This window comes from Stegostoma tigrinum, chromosome 11 (genome assembly GCF_030684315.1).
Source record: "Stegostoma tigrinum isolate sSteTig4 chromosome 11, sSteTig4.hap1, whole genome shotgun sequence".
Lineage (NCBI taxonomy): Eukaryota > Metazoa > Chordata > Chondrichthyes > Orectolobiformes > Stegostomatidae > Stegostoma > Stegostoma tigrinum.
Genome location: NC_081364.1, coordinates 19811812 through 19836447, shown reverse-complemented (window position 1 = coordinate 19836447; position 24636 = coordinate 19811812). Strand labels below are relative to the sequence as shown.

The window sequence follows — 24636 nt, the reverse complement described above, 5'->3', positions numbered from 1 at the left end:
GGAAGGATACATGAACACCAGCTAGCGGCAAAACGACACAATGAACTTTCCCACATCTCAGTCCACTCAGACAATGAAGGGTATCAATTTAACTGAGACAATGTGACCATCCTGGGTCAAGCCAACCACAGACATGCATGAAAATTCCTAAATGCCTGGTTTTTCAACCCGTAATGTAATCAACAAACATGTGGAATTAGAACCTGTATATAAACACATGCAGAACAGAATCAGAAATGACAAAATCCAACTTAACAACCGGATCATATAAATTCCAAGTGGAGTAGAACATCGCTTCAGCAGAGGCTGCACTGATGATGATACCTAGCATGTTGATGAAACATCTGTACAATAACCAGCCAGCTCGGGGAGCAAGCTAACAACCTTGTGGGTAAAGTATCCACTTTGCACTTTAATATTTTTAGATTAATTTTTCCAACGTGTATCGCATCATGGGGTGTGCACCTAGAGTGTGGTCTTTTTGCCTCACTGTATAGAACTAACTATTTATGGTTCTTTTGAGGGGGAAATTACAGAAAACTTGGAACATATCAATGAAATGATGAAATGATGTAAGCTTTATTTTTCATGGATAGTCACTTGTGTGATGTGAGTAACTGACTATCAATGATGCAACTCAATATTCTCAAATTGCCCATGGAGAAGCAATATTGTTTAATGGTTAATAAAAGAATGGAAAGCATTTGAATTGAGATCAAGCTGTAGGAGTTCAGTGCCTAGTGAATAATATCCACAAAACATGATCACATCATTTATGGTTCGAAAAGGACATGTGCTAGCAATCCTTGGATGTACTTTTCTTTTTATTAATGAAAAATGTTCGAATTAGACTCATTTTAACACAAATGTACTGAGCAAGCATACTTATCGTCCCAAGTACCAGTGAAAAATTAAACTGAATTCTATCCAAGCGATAGAGTCAGTGCAAAAATATAATAAGGTTTCCCATAAGACTATAGCAGAGTCCAACAATAGTAAATTGAAATGTCCAGTGACAGTGTATTTAAAAAGTCTTTATAAAAACAAATACAATTTGATCCTACAAGAAATGCAGTAAAATAAACTGTACTACCATTTCCCCATAGGTACTAAAACACAGTCACACTTTTCACATAACTCTTGCATCATAACAAATGGTGGTAACGTAACAACAATTCAGGCATTATTCCAGACTGTATGCATGCCGAATATTTAGAGTGTCCCGGAGCATGATGTCACGTAATCGCCACAGTGCATCGACCATGGTTGTGTGAGCACCTTTACTCTTTAACCAGTGAGAGGGCAACCGGCTCTCTTGTTCTTTAGTAAGGTGGACATCTTGCCTTCTTGCTGTAAAGGAGCACAAGACACTGTGATATATGTATTAACTTTACCATTTTGGGTAAACATGGCTCAAAATAGAAAAATAAAGTCACAGCATGATTTCTCCATACAGAAGCAAAATAATGCAAATGTTGGAAACAGGAAACAAAAACAGAAAATGCTGAAAGTACTCAGCAGGTCAGGCAGCATTTGTGGAGAGAAACAAAGTTAAAATCAGGTTCATGAAATTAGAAAGCTTCACTTCAGATGGGTCTGCATGAACCCGAAATGTTATCTCTGTTTCTCTCCATAGATACTGCTTGATATGCTGCATATTTCCAGTATTTTATGTTTTTATTTCACGTTCCCTCCATTGCTATCCTGCCACTGGAAATTATTGACTTATGAAATGCATTAGAAATCCTCAGTTAGGAATAGTAACATATTTAAAAATCCAAATCTATGAAATGTGGCTGAGTAGGGATTTCTTTTAGTTTACTAGCTATGAGCTTAAAAGGTTGTCATTAGGTTTTTCTTGGTTAGGTTTGTCAGAATTTTGAAAAAGGAAGACATTATGGTCCATATTTTATAAAGCTATTTCACTGAATTTCTCAGGCATTAGTTTTAACAATCTTAAAATAATTTTTAATGATTGAAACATCAGGGGTTGGTGAAGGAGGTGTGCTGATTTCTGTGTTCGATATGCTGATTCAGTCTCAACAGTGAGAGCTGCGTGGTTGAATTTATGTTTATATTTCAAGAAAGAGTTAAAGAAAACCTTTAAAAAGCACCAGTGAACAACCCTATTGTTATTGTCAACAACACTACTGGAACAGGAATAGGCCTTCGGTTTTCTTGAGTCTGCTTCCCCATTCAATGAGATCATAGTTGTTCTGTTACTAAGCTGAATATACCTACTTTCTGCCAAAATCCTTAATACCTTCTGTTAACGAAAATCTATCAATCTCAGTGTTAAAATGATCAATTCATCTGGTATCAATTGCTATTGGTTGAGTTCCAAAGATCTTCCACCGTCTGTGTGTAACTGTTTTGTAATTTTACTACAAAGCATTATTTGGCTCGAGCATGATTTTTGACTACTTGTACTCAATTTCTCTGGATATAAAAGCTGGTATTATTAGCCTCTTTAATGACCTTTGTTTTTGGTCTCCCAACCAGCTTTTCAAACTTTAGCAAGTACACTGTTTTTTACGCTTTAGGTCCAAAGTAGATAATTTCATAATGCCTATGTTGAAATTCGCTTGCTTCACTTTTTCCCCTTTGGAACTATGAAAATAATGGGTACTTAAAAAAAAATGTGTAATAGATACATTGTGAACCATGTTTATCACTCCATGTGAACTGTTTGAACATCTCAAGTATTGTGTTTGCAAAAGATGCGTTAATTAATTACATTCATTGTGCAATCATTCATTACATGCATTGTATATTACCTGAAAGGGACTGGTCCCACTTGCTTACAGTATTACAGTCTGCACTGAGCCCCTCAATATATCTCAGGTAAGCTTCAGAGTGCAGTAACCGCTGAGTTTTTGGCGGAGGAGCCACAAATATTGGTGTTGATGGCTGCTGCTGGATAGTCTGTTGAGCTGTGACTTGTGTAGGATATGGAGGTGGAGCCTGCTGACCCTGAGCTCCAAGATTAGGATGAATACCAATCTAAAACAGTAAGATGTTGAATTACATTGTATTAAAATTACAATTCTCAGCTTTTACTGTAAAATGCAATCTACGTGTAATTCTTTTTAATTAAATAGAATTGATTTAATCATGCATAGTTTTATAAAGTAATTATGTTCTATAAAGGCGAATTACCTGCTGACCATATGGTGTTCCTGTTGTGGTCACAGTTGGTGATCCTCCCACCATGGTAGTCACACTCTGACCTATAACACCTGCAGTTTGAATAGAAGACATTTCAGGGGATAGTGAAAATGTAAGTGAAACTTAATTTAAACCCAACCAAAAGTTCACTACGCTCAACTTTAGTTTGATACTACTATGTGAAGACAAAAATAATTATTTTAAGTAAACCATGTTGATTAAAAAAAAACTAAATTAACTTATTGAAAACAGTTATTGAAATTAATCTTTATTTAATAATGGCTTCTTTCCACAGAAGGAATGTGCTGAAGACATATAATCCCTTAAGCCTGCTTCTAAATAGATCATGACTGATTTCTAACAACTCCACTTTCCCAACCTAACCACATATTTCTTGAAGTTCAAAAGTCCATCAATCTTTAATACACTCAACAACCAGCACCATTAGCATTCTAAGATAGAGAATTCAAAACGATAGATAATTTTCTCACTGAAGAAATTTCTTGGCAACTCAGTCCTAAAATTGTTGATCCCTCCTATTCGGAGACCATAACCATTAGTTCTAGATTCTCCTACCAGTTGAATTTTAACTAGATGGAGGTGAAAAAAAGTGGTAAAAATGTGATGAGTAGTGTAAAGGTGTTGGTTTTAACACATTTTCAACTGTTGAGTTTTTAACACTACCCTTGCTGGGAAACGCTACGTGGTCCAGTTATTCTTCATGGGGACAAAACAATGTTACAGCTAACTTCCTAAGACTCTCGAAGCTGGTCTAAAGCAACACCTGTAAAACCCTAGGAGTAGGTTACCTGATGTTCCTTAAATACTGTGTACCCCTGTTCAAAAGCCAGTAAGGAAGTACAGATCTTAAACCGAAAGAACTGGATGCTGTAAATCAGAGACAAAAGTAAAAATTTCTGGAAAAGCTCAGCAAGTTTGACAGCATCTGTGGAGAGAAATCAGAGTTAATGCTTCGAGTCGAGTTCTGAGGAAGGATCACTTGACCCAAAATATAAACTCTGATTTCTCTCCACAGATGCTGCCAGACCTTCTGAGCTTTCCAGCAAATTCCATTTTTGTCACAGGTCTTAAACCCTTGTCAATGTGGAAATTTACAAAAAAGCACTGTTTATATCAGATTTAGTATGTATCTCCTTTTCATAGACTCTAATCTGAAGCTACTTCACCTGCTTTACAAACATATGGAAAATGACAAGCAACTTAAACAATTTCCAAAATAAAAAGATAGCAATTCAAACAGAGTGTAACAATTAAATAATCCAAAACTTTGAGCCTCAAAATTTTTAAAAGTAAAGTTGCATTTTTAGTGCCAACTTTAATACTGTTCTGCTGAGCGTTCCTGCAATAGTCATCTTTACGATTACAGAATCAATAAGGACATCACTTGTCCTAGATGTTAAGACAAATGACGGACTGATAGAAAATCGAATGTTCTTTCATATATTGGAAAGAACACATATGACAAAATATCAAAGTGTGGAGCTGGATGAACACAGCAGGCCAAGCAGCATCTCAGGGGCACAAAAGCTCATCAGAGAGGGGGATGGGGAGAGGGAACTGGAATAAATAGGGAGAGAGGGGGAGGCGGACCTATTTATTCCAGTTCCCTCTCCCCATCCCCCTCTCTGATGAAGGGTCTAGGCCCGAAACGTCAGCTTTTGTGCTCCTGAGATGCTGCTTGGCCTGCTGTGTTCATCTAGCTTCACACTTTATTATCTTGGATTCTACAGCATCTGCAGTTCCCATTATCACATATGACAAAATATGCCTGGTTCAACACTGGAGACAGCTGACTAATTACTGAAAATACAGCAACTACATGGAAGAGTGCTTTGAAAGTGCTCCCACTGACTTAATCAGCAACTTGACAACATTAACTTCAAAACCCTGAGGTTTATTTTGCATGTTAAGTGGTAGAGCAAAATAATCAACTGAGCATGCCAAGATCACTGAGTCCCACCTCTGCTGATAAAGCCATGCAAACATTACGGGATATTATAGGATATCTGAAAGGATTCAGTGTAGCTATTAAGCTAAGAAGCTCGGCGGGTAGCACAATAGATAAAGACACACTCAAGGGACAAAGAAGATGATAAATGCCTTGAGGGGCAGGGCATAGCTACAATACTTAATTAATACTTTCTTGCACTGTTTACAAAGGAGAATGCTAACAAAATATTGGTAGATGCAGAAATGATAGAATGAAAAGATCGGATAGAAGTTCACAGACCGTGATAATAGAAAATAGATAATAGAAAGGCTGGCATTGTTTACACTAGAGAAGTCACTTGGTTTGATAGCGTGCATTCCAGAATGCTAAAGGAGGTGGGATTGGAAATAGCGAAGGACATCTTGCAATCTTCCCTGTGTAGGGTTAGTGCCAGAGAATGTCAAATGTGACTTCATTACTCAAGAAAGAATGCAAGGTAATTCTTTAAAACTATAGGTTGGCATGATTTTGCAAACAACAGACAAAAGCGCCATTTGAACAGGTTTGCATTCAAAGAGATCCCACATGCATTTGTAAAGGGAGACTGGTATTGTTGCTGGACTAATAATCCAGAGACCAAAGTAATCAATGAAGACCTAGGGTCAAATTGTATCAGTTGTGTCTTTTTTTTGCCAGTTGATGTTCGTGTACTCTTGTGGCTAACTTTCTTCTTGTCTGTCCAATGTAACGTTTGTCTCAGTCTTTGCAGCGACTCTTGTATATGACATTGGTCCTGTTCCTAGTGGGTAATGGGTCTTTCGTTCGGGTTAGCATCGGTGGAGGGTTGATATAGGTTTGTGTGCTACTCTGATGCCCAGTAGTTGCAGGAGTCTTTTGGTCAGTTCAGATGTGTTCTTGATATAAGGTAGGATGATGAGTATGTCAGGGCATGCAGTATCTCCCTGGTGTTGTTTGTGTAATAGGCATCTTCTGACCTGGTTGTCTGGGTATCCATTGTCCTTGAATACTTTGTTCAAGAGGAGGCACTCTTCTTCTTTTTGGTGTAGTTCTGTGTGCTGCAGTGTGTTGGTGCTCATTTAAATAGTATTATCACATTTGTGGGTGTTAGGGTGGTTGCTATTGAAATTCAGTACTTGGTCCGTGCGTGTGACTTTCCTGTGTGCCTTTGTTAGGAATGCCCCATTTGTCCTGCTTTCCATCATGATGTCCAGGAAAGGGAACCGTTTGTTCTTTTCCTCTTCCTTGGTGAATTTGATCCCGATGAGACTGCTGTTTATTAGTTCGTGTGTCTCCTTGAGTTTGGTCCGTTTAATAATGAAGAAGGTGTCATCCACGTATTGTATCCATCGTTTCGGATGGGTTAGCGGAAGGACCATGCTTTCGAGTCACTGCATCACTGCTTCAGCTATGAATCCGGAGACAGGTAATCCCATGGGTGTCCTGTTGATCTGTTCATACATTGGGCCGTTAAAGGTAAAGTGGGTTGTGAGGCATAGGGCCAGTAACTTCAGAATGTTATCCATGGAGATGGTGTCCCTTGGGTCTTGTTCTTGTTTTAGTAGTGCTGCCAGTGTTTCTCTTGCTAGTGGTATGTCTATCAATGTGAATAGGGCAATAACGTCAAATGATACCATGGTCTCGTTGTCATCTATTTTTATGTCCTTGATGGAGCTGAGGAAGTCTTGGGCTCAGTGGATTGAGTGGGGTGACTTGCTAGTGAGGTGCTTTAGTCCCCGTTCTAACTCCTTGGCTAATCAAATGATGGTGTGCCTGGCATTGAGACTATGGGTCTGAGGGGTATTTCCAGTTTGCATACCTTCAGGACACCGTAGAATTGGGGGTTGGCGGTTATTAGTTCCTTCTGGTTTCATTCTTAGGTAGTAATTACATTGGATAGACAGGAAGAAAATTAGCCACAAGCATACACGAACAAAAAGACACGACCAATACTCACTCATCTCCATCCACATGGATAAGGAAAACCACCAGTTTGATTAGGACAACACCAAGATCCTGGGACAGGCCAGCAAAGACAAGTGCCGGAATTTCTAGAGGCCTGGTTCTCCACTAAGAAGGTCATCAACAAAAACACAGAGCTAGACCCTATATATACTCCAATGCGAAGGAAAACCACAAGTGAGGTAACCCAGCTCAATGGACACCGGAGTTTGAATACAAGGTGGGAAAACACAACAGCGCTTCATCTGAGGCTACACTGATGATGTTGCCCAGCAGGGTAATGAAATGTATGTGGAACACAGAACCAGCTCGGCAAGCCAACCAAACACAACTTGAGAAGATTGTTGAAGGGAATGTAAAGTGTGTTGTTTCCACAGATTTTGAGACAGAATCTGGCAAAATACCACAAAAACTCTGGATAACAGCACTGAAGTTCATGAGTAGGAGAGTCACTGTCAGCATAAAAAGAAATGGCCCAAAGCCAGTTATTGAAAATGATCATTTTTCAGACTGGAGGCTGGGTAAAGCGTTGTTTCCCAAAGGTCAGTGCCAGGGCCACTATTTTAAAAAATATATTATGAAGTTCTATATTTGAGGCCATGTAGTGCATGGAAACAAAAGTTCCATGTTTGAGTTTGTCACAGGTGTTTCCAGCAGTTTTGTTCAGAATGGGGTGGCTTCCCATTGCTTTCTCTATAGCAATGCCTTGGCCAATTGGCATTGACTTTCTAAACAATTAGCACCCTTTTTCCACATATTTTAAATTTGCAGGATTCTCTGAAAATTGACATTTGGTGACATTTTTCAGCAATAGCGATCTCTTATCCATAGATACAGATGACAATCTGGATACAAAAAGTGCACATTACTACAGTAACTTGGGGATTCCCTGAGTGAACTGTAACACACCATATAACTCCTACAGACAAGTATAAGATTTGGGATTTTGGCAGAAGGCATAGGGTATCTACATAATGGTAATAAATCTAGACAATACAGACTAATTATTGAGAGGCTCAGACTAATACCTTATGGTCATGGTTCAAATCCCACCACGGCAGCTGGGGGATTTGAATTCAGTTAATTAAATCTTTAATTGAAAACTGCTCTTAGTAATGGTGACCATTAAAATAATCATTGCTGTAAAAGCCCATCTGGTTCACTAATGTCCTTCAGAGAAGGAAATCTGCCATCCTTATTTGGTCTGATTTCCAGGTGACACCAGAGCCCCTGCGATGTGGTGGACTCTTACAGTGCCTTCTGAAATGGTGAGCAAGCCAATGAGTTCAAGGGCAATTAGGAAAGGACAAGAAGTGCTACACTGGCCAATAACACAAAGATTTCATGGAAGAATAAAGAAGAAAAAGGGACAGTTCTGAAGAGGGTGAAGGGTCAGTTAGATCTGGGGGTTCATGAGCATTGATCTTTGAAGAGGTGCGAATACTGAGAGTGGTTAGCAAAGCACATGGGACCTTGGAGCTTAAGTCCCTCTTTCCTAGAACCATTCTGATAAAGCTCTTGCAAGAACATACGGTTGGGAGATCAGAACCTGGAAATGTTTCTGGTTAGATTTAAGCACGTTCAAGCAGTAAAGTAGCTGGTGGAGGAGGGAATGTAAGTAGAAGTATTGAAACTGGATTTATTCCAGTTAGGCCACGACAGCAGTATTCCATACTACTTACATTCCCTCCTCCACCACCTACTTTACTGCTTGCAGCCATTGAACGTGCTTAAATCTAACCAGAAACATTTCCAGGTTCTGACCTCCCAGCCGTACGTCCTTGCAAGAGCTTTATCAGAACGGTTCTAGGAAAGAGTGACTTAAGCTCCAAGGTTAAATTGGAGAAGCTTGGACTGTTCTCCTTTAAAGTAAAGGATATCAAGGAGAAATTTGACAGAGATGTCCAGGATCATAACAGCGTTAGAAAAGCAAGACAAAAATAACACTGTTCTCATTAGTTGATGGCACAAAGTCTAGGAGTGCTAGACTGAAGATTATGAGTAACCAATACAGGGTATGTGAAGAAGGACATTTTATGTGATGTGTGATAATGGCCTAGAACTCACTGTTTCTAAAGGATGTCAGTAGCAGAGCTGATGTATGGTTAGGCACCTGACAGAAGCAAACTATAGATCCATTTGGCAGAGTCTGGCATTGAAACTGACTGAACTACTCAACCAGACCTGTCATGAACACGCTGTACCACATGATCTTCTATGCTGTAAAGCTGTAACTGTAACCAAAATCTGCAGAATATCAATTCTGGCACAAGAAGCGAGGCATGATTGCTGTCAGTTAGTTGCAGCACCAGAGCTACAAGTCAAACCTATCATTAATTGCTTGGGCTCGAAACGATAACTGTGTTTCTCTATTGATAGATGCTACCAGATCTGCTGTGTTGCTTTGGCACTTTCTATTTTTATTAGGGGAAATATCTTACCTATATGCACACTGTCATGCCCAGTACAAATTTTGTAAGTTTGAATTAGATAACCTGTCATTCTTCAAAATTCTAGGAACTGCTGTCCCAGTATTTCTAGGAACATAGAAAATAGGAGCAGGATTACGCATTTCAGCTCTCTTGAGTCCGTGCTGCCATTCAATATGATCATGGGTGATCATCCAACTCAGTATCTCTTGTCATGTTCTCTCCATACCTTTTTATCTCTTTCGGTCTAAGAACTATATACAATTCCTTCTTGAAAACATTCAATGTTTTGGCCTCAACTGCTTTTCATGGCAGAGAATTCCATAGACACGCCACTCTTCGGGTGAAGAATTTTCCTCACTTCAGTCCTAAATGCCTACCCTGTATCCTTAAATTGTGACACTGGATTCTAGATTCCTTGTCATCTAAAACATTCTTCCCGCATTAATCTTGTCTGAACCTGTTAGAATTTTATAGGTTTCTTTCAGTTGTCTCCTCATTCTTCCAAACTCCAATGAATATAGTCCTAATGGATTAAGTCTCTTTCCAATCATCAGCCTTCCTATTCCACAAATCAGTCTGGCAAATCTTGGTTGCACTCCTTCTATAGCCAGAATATCCTCCTTCAGGTAAGGAGATTAAAACACATTCAATACTCAAGGTATGGTCTCACCAAGGCCCTGTACAATTGCAGCAAGACATCACAGCTCCAATACTCAAATCCTCTTGCTATGAATCTCTTCGGACATTTGCACTTTCAACATCTCACCATTTAAGAAATGTTCTGCCATTCTACTTTCTCTGCCAAAGTGCATTTCTTCATGCTTATTTACATTACGTCCACGTGCCATGTTCTAGCCCATTCACTCAACCTGCGTAAGTCCAACTGAAGGCTCCTTGCACTCTTCTCAGAATTTACGTTTCCATTCCAATCAGGGGTCATCAATAAATCTGGAAATAACAATCGGTCCCCACATCCACATCATTCATATAAATCGTGAATGGTTGTGTACCTAGCACTAATTTATGGTATCCCACTAGGAACAGCCTACCAGCCTGAGAACAATTCCTTAATTCCTACACTTTGCTTTCTTTCTTTAACCCAGTCATAGCCCTTGCTAGTCCATTTTCCCGCAGTCATATGCTCTAATTTTATTCACCAGCCCCCTGTGACCTTATTAATAGCCATTTGAAAATCAAAATACACCACATCCACTGGTTCTTTTCTGTCATTGCTACAAGTAAAATCCTGGTTGTCATTCAGCATTTGTGAATAGGTTATTGAAAGTAGTTTGTCTGGAGAATGTCTTACATTTAAAGTAGCAATTTGATAGAAAGTAGTTGCTTTCTTATAGTAAAAAATTGTTTAGGAAGTTTACCACTAAAATTCTTTACATTTATTTCAGCAGAACAGATCGAAACATGGCAATTAGGTCAAAAAATGCATCAGGACTTTCAAAATGAAAACTATACTGAGAAATTAGAACAAATTATTTAATGTACAAAATTCCCAAAATTGTTAATTTTTCCCCCAGTTTTGTAATAAAATTACAGTGAATGGCATAATTATACTATTCTCTAACCATCTCTTGGTGAACAGTACACAATTAGTATCAATGGTTGTTTAAAGCAGGATGAAACATTACGAACAAGATAATGATCTAGTAATGATATTCTTACCCAATGGTTGAATGCCTGGGGGAAGATGGGGTGGTGGAGGCACCCCAGGGTGAAGTGGCTGCATGCTGCCCAAGCTGGCCATGCCATCAACTGGGCCTTGTAATGGTGGCATGCCCTGTGGGTAGCCACCTATCATGCCTTAAAGGATAACAACAAATTTCAAACATGCATCAAGGATGTCAATACCATGCAACACAGTCTGCATCAATGTTCCCTCTAAATTAGCTGTGGCACTTTTTCGGAAAACTTCTCTCTTGTACGAACAAATCTAACTTGGTAATATTGGCATGCAAAAATAAAGGAAATGTCATTATTTAAATTACAATTGACTTCTTCAATCATGAACATGTAAATTAGTTTCATAATCCGCTTGAATACTTAGAGGGAACCTTGGTGCGCATAATGAAGCATGCACTACAAACTAATGGATGAGACATCTATAACTACTTGAAGGAATGGACATTATTAGTAGGTGATGATGAGATAACACAAATAATAAATGAACTTATACACATTTTACCAACTATTTGCATAGTAATAAAATGTGTCAGCTCAAATGTCTACATTGTCTAATTCAAAAATCTAATTTATAACTGAAAGGTTGGGATTACCTACCTTTGGTAGGGTCTTCTCCATTCTCTGAATATTATCCATCACATACCAAAGTCCTGTCATCCAATGTGGGGAAAAACACAGGGACATTGTCCCTTTAACACATTTTCAGTGTATATTTAAGGTAAGCCACATGATTCATCTTCTTTCAGAAATCTATAAATTCACTCAACAAACCCAAGCAGTAAAGCACACGTGTATGAAATAAAACCATACAACTTTGTTTAAAAGATATGTTCAAATCAGAGGACAATAGAGAGCCTGGTATGTGGAGGATAACGTCATTCAAAGGAGGAGGAGAGCACCCACTGAAGGTAGTGACCTAAGTTTTTTTTTCTTCCTCAGTTATTTTCCACATACTGTAGGACAATTCTCATAACTGCAAGGTGAGATTGATGTAACCTTTAGTGTGGTCCAGCAACTTGAAATAAGGTTTGTCCTCTAATTATGTAGCCTATTTAGCTTGTAAATCTAAACATTAAAGTTGGATTTATTTAAACTGAAACTCTTACATGTTTAGAATTTAGCCTTGCTCTGATCTAGAAATATTCACTTGGATTATTTGCAAATAACCTGACCATCCGTCTTTGTTCCAGAACACACAAACAATTCTTGATTTGTGAAAATGTTCTCTTATCCACTTGGTATTATTAAAAGTTCTTTTAGCATGAATGCCTACACCTGTCTGATAGATAAATCTCTAAACAGAAGCACCTTAAAACTTTAAACCAAAAACAAAAGAGTAACATGAAAAAAATCCCACAAGTTAGAGTCATAGAAGCATAGGCCCTTGGGCTCACCATGTTTCTGTCAACCAACAGTTTCTTATATCAAAATCAACAGAATAAAAAAAAAGTTAATGTTCACTCATGCTTCTTGGAGGCATCAAAGAAACATCAATATGGTTATTTTCAAGTTGAAACTTGTGGTCAAAGAAAATCATATTTCCAAAACCACGGACATTAGTTTCCGCACTAAAAGGTTCAGATTCGGATTAAAGTTTGGATTGATTAAAATAATCAATTTGTCAAAGTTTCTTTCTCAATGGAGATGCTAGGTGATGGTGTCCCAGCAACACTTTGCAGTTATTTCATTGTTGTTAGGTCAATATATTGAATTGCCTTCCTAATAGTACTGTGGGAATGCCTTTACCATAAGAACTGTAATGATTTCAAAAGAAGTCAACTAACATTTCCTGAAGGTCAATAATTGATGAACAACAAGAACTAGTGTTGCTAGCGATGTTTCTATCCTCAGTGTAAATTTAATTATGTTTTCAATACGGGTGACATACAATTTGATCAAACTATGAACTGAATAATTGTAAATAATAAAAATTAATAATAAAAATTATGATGTTTCAAATATTTCTGTCATGTTTCAAATGATATAATGGTGTCAATTTTGTGATTTCATAAATATTATCTAATTTTTATTAAATATTTCACTGAAATATTTTTAATAGTTAATATAAAGGACAATGGCAAAATTTGTGTCTAGCTGTAGAAGTGTATTTTGGTGTGTGAACTATTACGCAATCTTTTTAGGAGGATATCCAATTTTCCTCTGCATTCCAAATCCTGCACTATTTTCCTACAATACTTCTATGGTCACAAATTTCTAGATATAAAATTGATAGCCAACTCTGCTGAGGTTGAGTTGCCTATTTTAAGTGGAGGACATAGATTAGATTTCCTCTCTCTCAGCATTTTCATTGGCAATGTAGGGTTTTTGAGCCCATTAAAAGTTTGCCAGGTTTGGGAATTTTTGAAGAAAATGGAAAACCAGGTGAGGCATTGGTAACATTTGAATGGAAAATGCAAAACATTTTCACGCTTTCAAATGTTATGATTACAAATGTACTGTAGTGCAGATGCATTTTTAATGTCAGGATTCAACTTAGGAATCTGTTCTTTGTATGTATGTCGACGCTTCCAGTTGTCAGCATTAGATGAGAGTTCACATCCATACAGTAATTTTTTAATGAAGGAAGTTTTTTTTATTCATTCACAGGATGAGGGAGTCACTGGCTAGGCCAGCAAATTACTGCCCATCCCTAATATCCCAGAGGGCAGTTAAGAGTCAATCACATTGCTGCATGTCTGGAGTCACATGTAGGCCAGACCAGGTAAGGATGGCAATTTTCTTCCCTCATGGACATTCGTGAACCAGTTGGGTTTTTTCCCAACAATCAGCAACGGATTCATGGCCAGCAACAGACTCTGAATTCCAATTTTTTTTAAAAACTGAATTCAAATTTGCCTTGGCAGGATTTGAACCCGTGTCCCAGAACGTTACCTGCGTCTTTGCTAGTTCAGTGATAATACCACTAGGCCACTGCTCCTCCCAAGTGTACCATAATGCAGTGAAAAAATACATAAAAGATGTCCTCTTTTGTAATTTTTTTGAGGTCTAGTTTAACTAGGCCACTAAATCTGGCTGATTTTTAAAATCGCTTGTTGATGAAAGGAGAAAACACTTTCTGAACCCGGTTCCCTCCACTGACTGACAGTCACTCTGTGTTGAAATGGGAATTGTCATCAGTTCAGTCAATACAGCTAGAATTTTTTGTTAAGTCAGATGCTATGTTTTGGATGTTCAGCTTGGTTTCATCATCAGATAGTTTGAAAACTATTGTAGGTCTTGTGAGTCTGTAACAAGATAAAGTGTGTGATTTGATGTGATTTCCTGTCTGTTTACTAACCTAATAGGGACTTAAAGAATTATACATTTTCCTTGGCACTTTTGGTCCATGATATTGCATTTGTATTCAGAGTCTCCTTAGACTCTTAAAAGTTTCATGCATTTAATTATATAAAAATAACTCCCATGATGATTGCATGGCTTCCGAGGTATGTATATTTACGTACTTGTGAATGACTATGGGAGAGACACATGGAAGAATGGGATGGCAGAGATGCTTGGAGAGGGTATGAAGATTCTTGCATAGAGAGGGCATGGGGTACCATGGCGGCTCTGGGTGTGCAGAAGGGTGATGGAATGACACAGATAATCTGAAGTCACATGGCTGGCATACAGTGGGGCTAGCAGGAGGTGAAGGGTGAGATTTAGAGGCGGGGAAACACTGTAACAAAATTGGGAGTTTGGTTATTATGTTACAGTACTGAGTTAGGCCTAACCAGCCCAATGCCTCTTCTGCACTCCATCATGGCTTTAAATGCATTATATCATGGGTGGCTGTATAGCTTGTGATATTAGGCAAGTTGGGTTTTCCCACCACAAATCAATTCCTGTATATTGCTTTACTAGCCAAGCTTTACCTATATTGGGACTAATTGCCAAATTTGGCTGCTTGGTCGGGATAAAAGATTAATTTAATCAGTGATTGAATATGAAGAATACAAGAAGCTATTGTTGCTACTGCTGTTACGTAATCAGCTAGGTGGTTTCTGCTGTGTTTTACACATTTCCTAAATAGGAAGAATTAGAGCAAATAAAAATGGTCAAGAGCACTTGATCATAAGTAGTGAAACAAAAAAGGTCATCATACAAAAGAAAAGCCACATTTGTTTGGTTATGGACCAACTTCTGGTAAAATACTGCATGATCATTTAAGAATTTAATAATTTAAGAAGCCAGTTGTTAAGCAGAAATTAGTACAGGATCATATTTGCTGATGACAACCTTGGTGAGCTAATTATCTTGACAACGTTACATAAAAAGGTATCTTTCAGTTTAGCTAATTTATCCACTATCTTATCACCAGATGCAAAACCATAGAAAAACTTTTATTCAGCATCAAGAATTTGGTTGTGTGCATTCTGACATCTCCAACATAATTAGAGAAAAAACTTCATGAAATTACTGATCAGAGAATTTTATACAAACAATCTGGTTGCCAACTATGCGTGAAAGCGAAGTAGAAAAACTAACAACAGAAAAATAGTTGTATATCTGTGCACGGATTTCATGTTAACATTTAGACAATCTGTGAAAAAATCACATTTAGTGATTTTATGTTATATATTCTATTTATGGGGGTGGGGGGGCAGTTAGTTAATTAGACTAGATTGTTACTGTATGGTTTAGAACAACACCAATGGTACAGATTCAATTTCAGTCTGACTGAGGTAGACTTGGGACCCACCTTCTCACCCTGCCCAGACAATGGAACATAATGGCAAAGCACCACTAACAAAAATACTATCAATCAAAACAGTTCAGGGTGATGAATCAGCAGACGACTCAAGAACCTGCCCTTAGTCAAAAACTCATGGAATGAAATGGAATCGTTTTCACTGATCACAGGAGTGCTATTTACAAACCACTGCAGCAGCATGGATTAAATATGTCAAACAACAAAATATTTTAAAAACTACTACAATTAAAATGACCCACTGAAGCCCAAATAGCCTACGTATCTAAAAATTGGCAAATTGACAAACTACCAATAAACAGAAATTCGAGGAATGAACACTGTTGTGACAAAAGCATTCCAAGTTCTGTAATAACCAACAAACATGAAACCAAAGCAGATGATAACAGAAAATTAACTGCAAAATAACCTGAACAAATGGAATCATGTGACTTAACCTGATCTTGTCTGAAAAAAAGACCTTTAAGGGTCAATGTCCCTGCATTTGTCCTGTTGGATGACTGGACTATTCCAATGTATGTGGAAGATAACAATGAGGGAAAGATGTTGCCAGATTACAACCAATGTACAATTTTAATCAAATGAATTAAAAGTTCTTGTACATGTGGTTAATCTTTAGCAACGGTTAGCAACAGCTTGTAAGTTACATCACATTGTTCTTGACCTTGTAATAGAACTGTTCACAAAATACAAGGATTAAACATTAATTTTTCCAAATATTTGAAAATATAATATTCTCATGTCTTTATAATTACTTATTGCATCAACTTATTTTTATTTTCCATTCTAGAAGGTGTTATTTTAGATTACCAAGCATCCAATTCCAATGATATCTCTTATATTGTTAAAACTTCACAATCATTTGCAATAGCACAATGCATTGACATGTACAGTATTTCCAAACACGACAGCTTTTGTGAAGAAAAATATTTTGATGCAATAATGTTAAATTTTTCAAGACATGAGATAAAAATGCAACTTAAAATCGTCACTTTGGATCAGAAAATCTAAGCAAACTGTTTTAGAATTTAATCATTTCTGAGATGTGACCCTAGAGAGAGACTTGCTACATGTAATTTTGGTAAACCACCATGGCACTGATGAAAACCCTGCAAATGTAAAAACATCAAAATGACCCCCCCACCCCGAATTTGGTTGAAAGCAATTTCAATAGAATTTTAGTCCTTTGCCATTTAGCTAGTTCTCGTATGCTACCTGTGACAGGGGTCATCTGCTGATGGAGAATTCCCATTGGTGTAGGAGGTGGTACTACCCCCATGATGGCACCTACAGGTGTACCAGCCCGTGGGGAGGCACACTGCTGCTGCTGAGCTGCACGCTCTCTCTCCTGCTGCTCAGCCTGCTTTGCTGCCCGCTCTGAAAAAACACGAACGTATATTCACATGGGCACACCACTCATTTTATTTATTACAGCACAGAATTAGAAATTTGCAAGGACGAGATAAAGCTTCAATGAAAATATTCACAAAGACTAACCTACATTCAAAACCCAAAGGGTGTGTAGTTATTTTGTCAGTTTTAAAATAGATCCATCTATCTAGGATTAATGAATCACAAACTTCTACTGAATAATTCCCTGAGGATAACACAATTCCCTCCCAATCAGAAACAACTTCCAGGCTCAGACTGCCAAAGTTGTTAATGGCAGTGGATGAACAGGAGGAAAAAAACAACACTTCATTGCATTTCTTGTAGGCTCCACATTTGTGTGAATATTGCATTTTACAAAACAGTGGGTAGATGTATTTAAGGTTTAAATCTTTAGATTCAAAGATAACCAAATGAGGCCAGGGAGCAAACACTGTCGATCGGCAAACTTGAGACATTCTAAAGATTGCCTTTCTGCATACAGAAAGGAAGTTTAACAGTTCAGGTACCTGGGTTCAGTAACCTTAAAATTACAACAGTAATACTGTGAAATGGATGAAAGGTAAAGATACGTACCATATCGGTTTCTGGTTGGCTGTATCAGGTAACTTAATTTAGGAGACAACTGGCCATTTGAGATGTCAAAGTCACTTGATTTTTAAAAACAAATAAACACACACTATGAATGTCTTTGTTATAAAGAATAAATAATGAGCTACCTTCATACTCTGCTTTTTTGACAGCCTCAAGGTTTCTCCATTCTGTACCCACAAGCCTACTCAGCTCTCCAAAAGAGAAGTCAGGATGCTTGGCTTTGATAACAGCTCTCATTTCACTGCTAAACAAGATGTAGCCACTTGGATTGGTCTTCCTCTTTCCCTCCTTCTGTTTAGTACCCTTGATGGATTTAGGGGTTGACTATATGTAAGCAACATATGACAGTTAGATGTAGCACTTCTAAGCATATAGAGGATAATGAGAAAGATCCTTTGAATATGATCTTTATCCAATCAGTTTGGTAAAATCATATTTCATGGGTCCTCAACATGCATTCAGTTTACATTACACAGCTTAGATAAGTATATTATAAAAGGGTCTTACACAATAATTTCAACACTTAATCTAAATTAAATGGATAATTGGACAGATTGTTGAACTATGATGTAAGGGTACAAGTGATTAACTTAAAAATAAAACCCTGACTAGCACCTGAAGGGCAACCAGCGATGAGCAAAAAATGCCAACCCCACCAACAACACCCACATCCCATGAGTGAATTAAAACAAAATTACATTAAGTACTTTTTGAATTATTCCCCCTAACATCTGATATACTTTTTCCTTAAAAGTATTCCTTTGGCAGGTTATTACATCTTTTTTGTAATTTTTTTGGGTCCACTTGCCTTAATAGCTTGTAGGCAAAGGAGACAGATGGTGAGTCTACTTTCAGGTTACAGCAATGTATGTGATGCTGTGAATATCTGATTGTATAATTCATTTGTGTGAGGTATAACTTAAACTTTAATGTCCAACCTAGATGTTATACCCATAAAGTGTTAAATCCATTATTAAGGAAGTAGTAATGAGTCATCTGAAAAGTCAAAATGCAATCCATCAGGACTGGCGTTGTTTTATGATGATAAACTATATTTGACTTCTAAGATGTAACAAGCAAAGTGGATAATGGGGATCCCATAAATGTAGTATATCTGGACTCTCAGAAGGCTTTTGATAAGGTGCTGCTCAAACTGTTAATGCACAAAAGTAAGATCATATGGGATTACGGGTAATTGATTACCTTGAATAGAGGACGGCTAATCAACAGAAAACAGAGAGTTGCGATAAATGGGGCTTTTTCTGGTAGGCAAGATGTAACTAGTTGGGTGCTGCAGGGTTCAGTCCTTGGGATTTAACTATTTACAATGTATATTCAGGACTTGGATGCAAAGATCAAATGTACTATAGCCAAATTTACAGATAAAACTAAAATAGGTAGGATGTAGCTGAATAAAGAAATTAAAAAAAAACAAGTTTATATGGATAAGTTCGGTGAATAGTGGACTTTAATGTGAATAAGTGTGAGGTTATCCACTTTGGTCAGAAGAATAAAAAGGCAACTTATTTTCTAAACAGATAGGAATGCTTTGGCACAAGAGGGATCTGCATGCCCTTGAGCAGGAGTTGCAGAATGTTTGTATGTAGGTACGGAGGTAATAAGGAGGCTAAGTGGAATTTTGCCATTTATTGCCAAAGGAATGAAAGATAAAAGCAGGGAGGTTTTATTGCATTTGTACGAGGCATCTCGAGTACTGTGTACAGTTTTGATCCTGTTACTTGAGAAGAAGGATGGAATTCCAGAGAAGGTTCTCTAGATTAATTCCAGTGATAAAAGGTTTTTCTTATGAGGAAAGGCTGAGTAGTTTAGTTCAATATTCGCTAAAGTTTAGGAGGATGAGAGGAGATTAATTGAAATATACAAGACGTCAAAAGGGATTTACAAAGCAGAGGAGTATAGAACCGATTACCCATGTGGGGTAATCCAGAAAGAGAGGTCATAACTTTCTGCTAATGTGGGAATCTCAACCGGTGGCAGATTTAAAACAGATGAGAAGGAATTACTTCTCCCAAAAGGGTCCTGGATCTGTGAAATTCATTTTCTCTGTATGTGGTGGACACCGGGACACTGAATAAATTTAAGGATGAGATAGACTTTTAATCAGTAATAGGTTAAAGGGTTATGGCAGGGAAGTGGAGCCAAGGCCATGATTGTATTAAATGGTGGTCAAGGCTCAAGGGGCTGATTTGCATGCTCCTGCTCATAATTCCCATGTTCATACGTAAATACAAGGTAACGGAAAACTTGATTACAGGACCCAATAAAGAAAACATACCAAAGTGAATACACAGGTAGCAAACAAAAGAGAGGTAGAACTGTGTAATTTAAACAATGGCTAACATATCTTTGACCTTTCACTTTACTTCAGTAAATGATTTAAATTATTTATGTAGTTTCCCCAATCTAAAAAATAGAATTTCTGGATGAAAGGATTAGAAACTCCATTGGAAAAATAAATTATTCTGATAAGTTACGTAAACAAACATTGTGATTTTGAAGATAAAAAATAGTTAATTTACTTCTATTTGGAACATGAAGTGCCTCTTCATTGTCCGGTTAGGATAATACTCCCCACTGTGGAACTGGCTTGCTGAATCATCAGAAACCAAATGCCAAAAACCACTCTTACCATTCCACAATAGGTACACCACTTCATGATTCCACAGGTGAGTCAGGTTTGCTGTTGATTTGTAAACAATGTCGCAGAGAAGCATGAACTGCCTGGATCAGGAGTCACATTTCCAAGTTGGCCAAAGCGATGGATTTTCTTTTCAGACATCATACCAGGCATGGCATTTTGGAACTACGCCAATGAAGCTGATCATGATTCTGCATACTCTGCACCATTCTGATATTGGACAGTGAGATTCTTTCCATTTGACCCTCGATGATCTTGCAAGCCAACGCCACAATGGGAAGTATAATCCTAACCAGACAATTCAAAGGCCTTATATGTTATTTGCATTTCTATGTATATTTGAGCCGCATCAGGGAGAGTGAAGAGCAGAACTTTGCATGTTCTACTGAAGAAAAAAATGAACTGCTAATACCAATACGAAATTGGGTGTGGGTGAAAAGAATAATATTTTCATTAGTTAGTTGTTAAACAAGCAACTATTTTAAAATCACAACGGCAATGTCTCCTTTAGTAGAATCAGAATTCTTTTATTCATACAGTATATAATGAAATTTTGAAGTAGTTATTTAGGTGAAGCTATTCAGGTTTATACGTTCATGTTTACACTCAAAATCTGTAATGCAAATGATACCCTAATATTTTTATGTTTCATAAATCTAGTTTTTTTTAGTTTAGTTATTTAGAATGGCGTTTTAGCTTCTGTAAATGCATGTTTTTTTCTTAAGAACTCCTTTCAATAATTCTGTACTCAATCAGGTTCCCAATAAGATCCTTGCATTGTACCTGTGGAGGTGTATATGGAGCTATTTCCATTTCATTTGTAACAGGAGTCTGTAACTGAGGCACTGAGGGTTGTTCAGCAGTTTCAGCTTCCTCTTCAATACATTCTTCATGATCTTCATCAGGTTCTTCAAATTCCGCAAACTTCATTTCTAACTCCTGTATTTTCTTATCCAAAAGAGGAGATGGTTCCTTTTGGGGAACAATAGGTTTCCTGGAACAATATACAGAATTTCCACTTTCACCAAGAACTGTCATGCACATGACTTGCACAAAACACATTACACAAAGTAAAATTCTTATAAGTTGTAGTTTGCAATTATATTATGCCAAATACTATATTTTAAATTTACCTTGTTGGCTACAAAAGCTTTTGGGGCAAGTAAAGGTGAAAGGTGTTTTACAAATATAATTCATACTTTTTATTTCTCTTAACTGTTGTCCTTTTTTTCGATCTCCCTTGCCACATTTTACATGGTAGGGAAAGTTGCGAGCAGCAGATCTATCTAGCTTGAAAAAACAGAGTAAGTGTGCCTTTGTGACAGTAATTCGCCTCTTTAATGTCACAAGTAAATACTCAAATTAAAGGTGCAATGAAGAATAAGACCATGAGACCATAAGATATAGGAGTGTAAGTAAGGCCATTTGGCCCATCAAGTCCACTCTGCCACTTAAATCATGGCAGATGGACATTTCAACTTCACTTCCCTGCACTTTTCCTATCATAAACAGGGTTATGGACTTGATATATGACTCAGGACTAGCATTTGAATTTGATGTTATATTAATAGTACCAACAGGAGTTAGCTCCTACAAAATAAATTGTAGGTTAATGAGAATGAACAAGTGTAAAGAGTGCATGACCACTGAATGTCTGCAGTATGAGTAACTGATTGATACTAAGTATTTAACATGATTGGTTTAATAAGTCAACATTGACCAACTAAATTCAGGGCATTAATATTAGAAAACAGACAATGCAGCCCTATGTTATTCTTCTGCTCTCTGGTTCACATCTTATAGTTGTCTGCATGTGTTTCAGTTCCCAACCCAGGCAGATGCACCCTCCTTTCCATTCCTCAGCTCATAGCTCCTGGGTGTCCCATTCTTTGCTGTGGTTCATCAACAGTGTGTTATTCACTCCCTGTACTGTCTCAAAGACTACTCTGCATTTCTCATTTTCCTGCGCTTGCACTCCTTGACCTATAACTCATTTTGGGACAGTAAAAATAATTCTTTGCATTTCAGCTCTTCATTATTTGAATGAACAATGCACCACAGGTTAAGAAGCCTCACCCAAAAAACCATACTCAGAAACACAAAAGCAGAGCACTTAGTACCAAAGTCAATCAGAATAGTTTCATGATATAAAAGAGCTTCCTTGCTCCTTATAATACTGGGTCTCACCTGAAGTAGTATATCTCATCATCCAATATTTTAGCAGATAATGAAAATCTTTTTAGGCCCTTAAATCTTTTCATTTGTTTGTCAGTCTCATTGTAACGGCTTTCGCAAATGTACACATCATTTTCATTCACTTCCGTAGGTCGACAGGAGAGGTAGTCTTTAAATGATAATACACTGCATTTGCCTGCATGCAACAGCACCAAACAGAATGATTTATGTAATTCTAATAAGCCAAAACTGACATTTTCAAAATCCTAAACTGTCTCCAGATTTGTTTGTTAAATTGATGTTGAAACCTGACAAATTACCCAATAATAAGCAGTCAGATATTAATTACTTACCAATTACACATGTCATGGTGCAGGTTTCTTCCACATTACTAAGAAACACTTCTTTCTTGTAAAACATTTTGGTAGGCTCATGCTCTGTTTCCTCAGGATGGATGAATATGGGACCAAAGAAATAGGCAGCACCACCCCGCACCCACATTTTTTCAATCCTATCAACAGATATACAACAAGTTTGTTTTTTTTAATATATTTTGAACAATAATTTACTTTTTTCATAAGAATATAGAAGGTATAAATCCAAATATATGTTCTGATAATATGTGAAGGAGTCTGGCATAGATGATCTGTTGTGAGGGAATCACTGTGTCTCCTTGCTTTTATCTATGGGGTTGCGGCTTTGGCATCAACCAGATTTCAGGCCATCGTGCCTTTCTTCTTGAAAAGGTTTTGGAAGGATGTTCAGCTGTTTGGCAGGAACAGCTAGCTTCACTCAGGTTTGAGCGGTATGGCTGGTATTTCAGCTTGTAGGAGTGGTAGAATGGTACGTAAAATGGGAACGAAGCGGATGTGCTGGAAAACTAGCCGTTGCTCTTTTACTGCAAAGTAGCCACTGCTGAAATGTTGGCTCAGCATCCAAAAGAACCTGAAATGAACCCATGTAATTCATGGGTAAGTTGAGAAAGTTGACCCATGTAGGCGAGGGAGGAGGAGTTAGTGCAGTTAAAGGAGGAAGACAGGAAGGCTGGATCTGGGAATGGGTGCTAAGCAAAATTAAGTTGCTGCCAATGTTTCGGTGCTTTAAAGTAACTGATTGGCCAGAATGGCCATACAGAGTGTGAGTCGTTATGAAAGTTCACATAAAAATTGATTCTCGATAGAATCACGCAATCAAGATCTATGGGAAGTACTAGAAATTTCTGGAGAGGTGTGGCATTTTGTTGAAGATTGTATCTGTGGAACTTGAGTTAAGTGATAGTTGCTGTCTGATGTGAATTAGTGGCAAACTCCTTGAAGAGGAAGAGCTGGAATTCTATATTTAGAAGATAGGAGTTTTGAAGGACTTTCTGGCCAAAACTCATATATCATAAATGAGATCTATCTTTGCTGTATTTACTATCTAATGAGTAATTTACACTGACTGACGTTCCTGTGCTTGGCATTCTAGATGTTGCTGTCATGCAAAGACCTTGGAGGTCTGCTCAGATGCAAACAAAATCAGTAGGGAAGCTGCAGAAGTTATAAAAAACTGAAATCATGTCCATTGGATGTTTTGGTAGGGCGGTTCAGTTAGTTTGGTTATTCTGGCTTGTTGATTCCCATGGGCATCATAACAAATAATAAGGTAAGACTGAATAATTCTGTTCATGTTTTGAGAAGATTTGTAGCTCAGGTTGAGTTTCTGGATGTGCTGGAAGGTTAGTTTTCAGACGTTTCGTCACTCTTCTAGGTAACATCATCAGTGAGCCTCCGATGAAGCGCTGGTGTTATGTCCTGCTTTCTATTTATAAAATTGATTCTCGATAGAATCACACAATCAAGATCTATGGCAAGTACTAGAAATTTCTGGAGAGGTGTGGCAT

At 37.7% G+C, this 24636-nt stretch overlaps 1 protein-coding gene across 6 annotated transcripts in view; it reads right to left on the bottom strand.

Moving 5' to 3' along the window:
* Positions 1–668: 668 nt before the first annotated feature.
* The window catches only part of pbrm1 (polybromo 1), an 82596-nt gene continuing 58628 nt past the window's right edge, over positions 669–24636 (bottom strand). For 3 of the 6 annotated variants that reach the window (XM_048547300.2, XM_048547301.2, XM_048547303.2), the window contains 9 exons: positions 23108–23265; positions 22767–22950; positions 21363–21573; positions 18046–18244; positions 17153–17314; positions 11209–11346; positions 3160–3239; positions 2778–3003; positions 669–1350 (listed from right to left, as the gene is read on the bottom strand). In XM_048547300.2, the coding sequence (XP_048403257.1) occupies positions 1184–1350; positions 2778–3003; positions 3160–3239; positions 11209–11346; positions 17153–17314; positions 18046–18244; positions 21363–21573; positions 22767–22950; positions 23108–23265 (1525 nt within the window). In that variant the 3' untranslated portion in view covers positions 669–1183. The remainder of the gene's footprint in view (positions 1351–2777; positions 3004–3159; positions 3240–11208; positions 11347–17152; positions 17315–18045; positions 18245–21362; positions 21574–22766; positions 22951–23107; positions 23266–24636) is intronic. The other 3 variants (XM_048547302.2, XM_048547304.2, XM_048547305.2) reach the window with 3 other exon arrangements.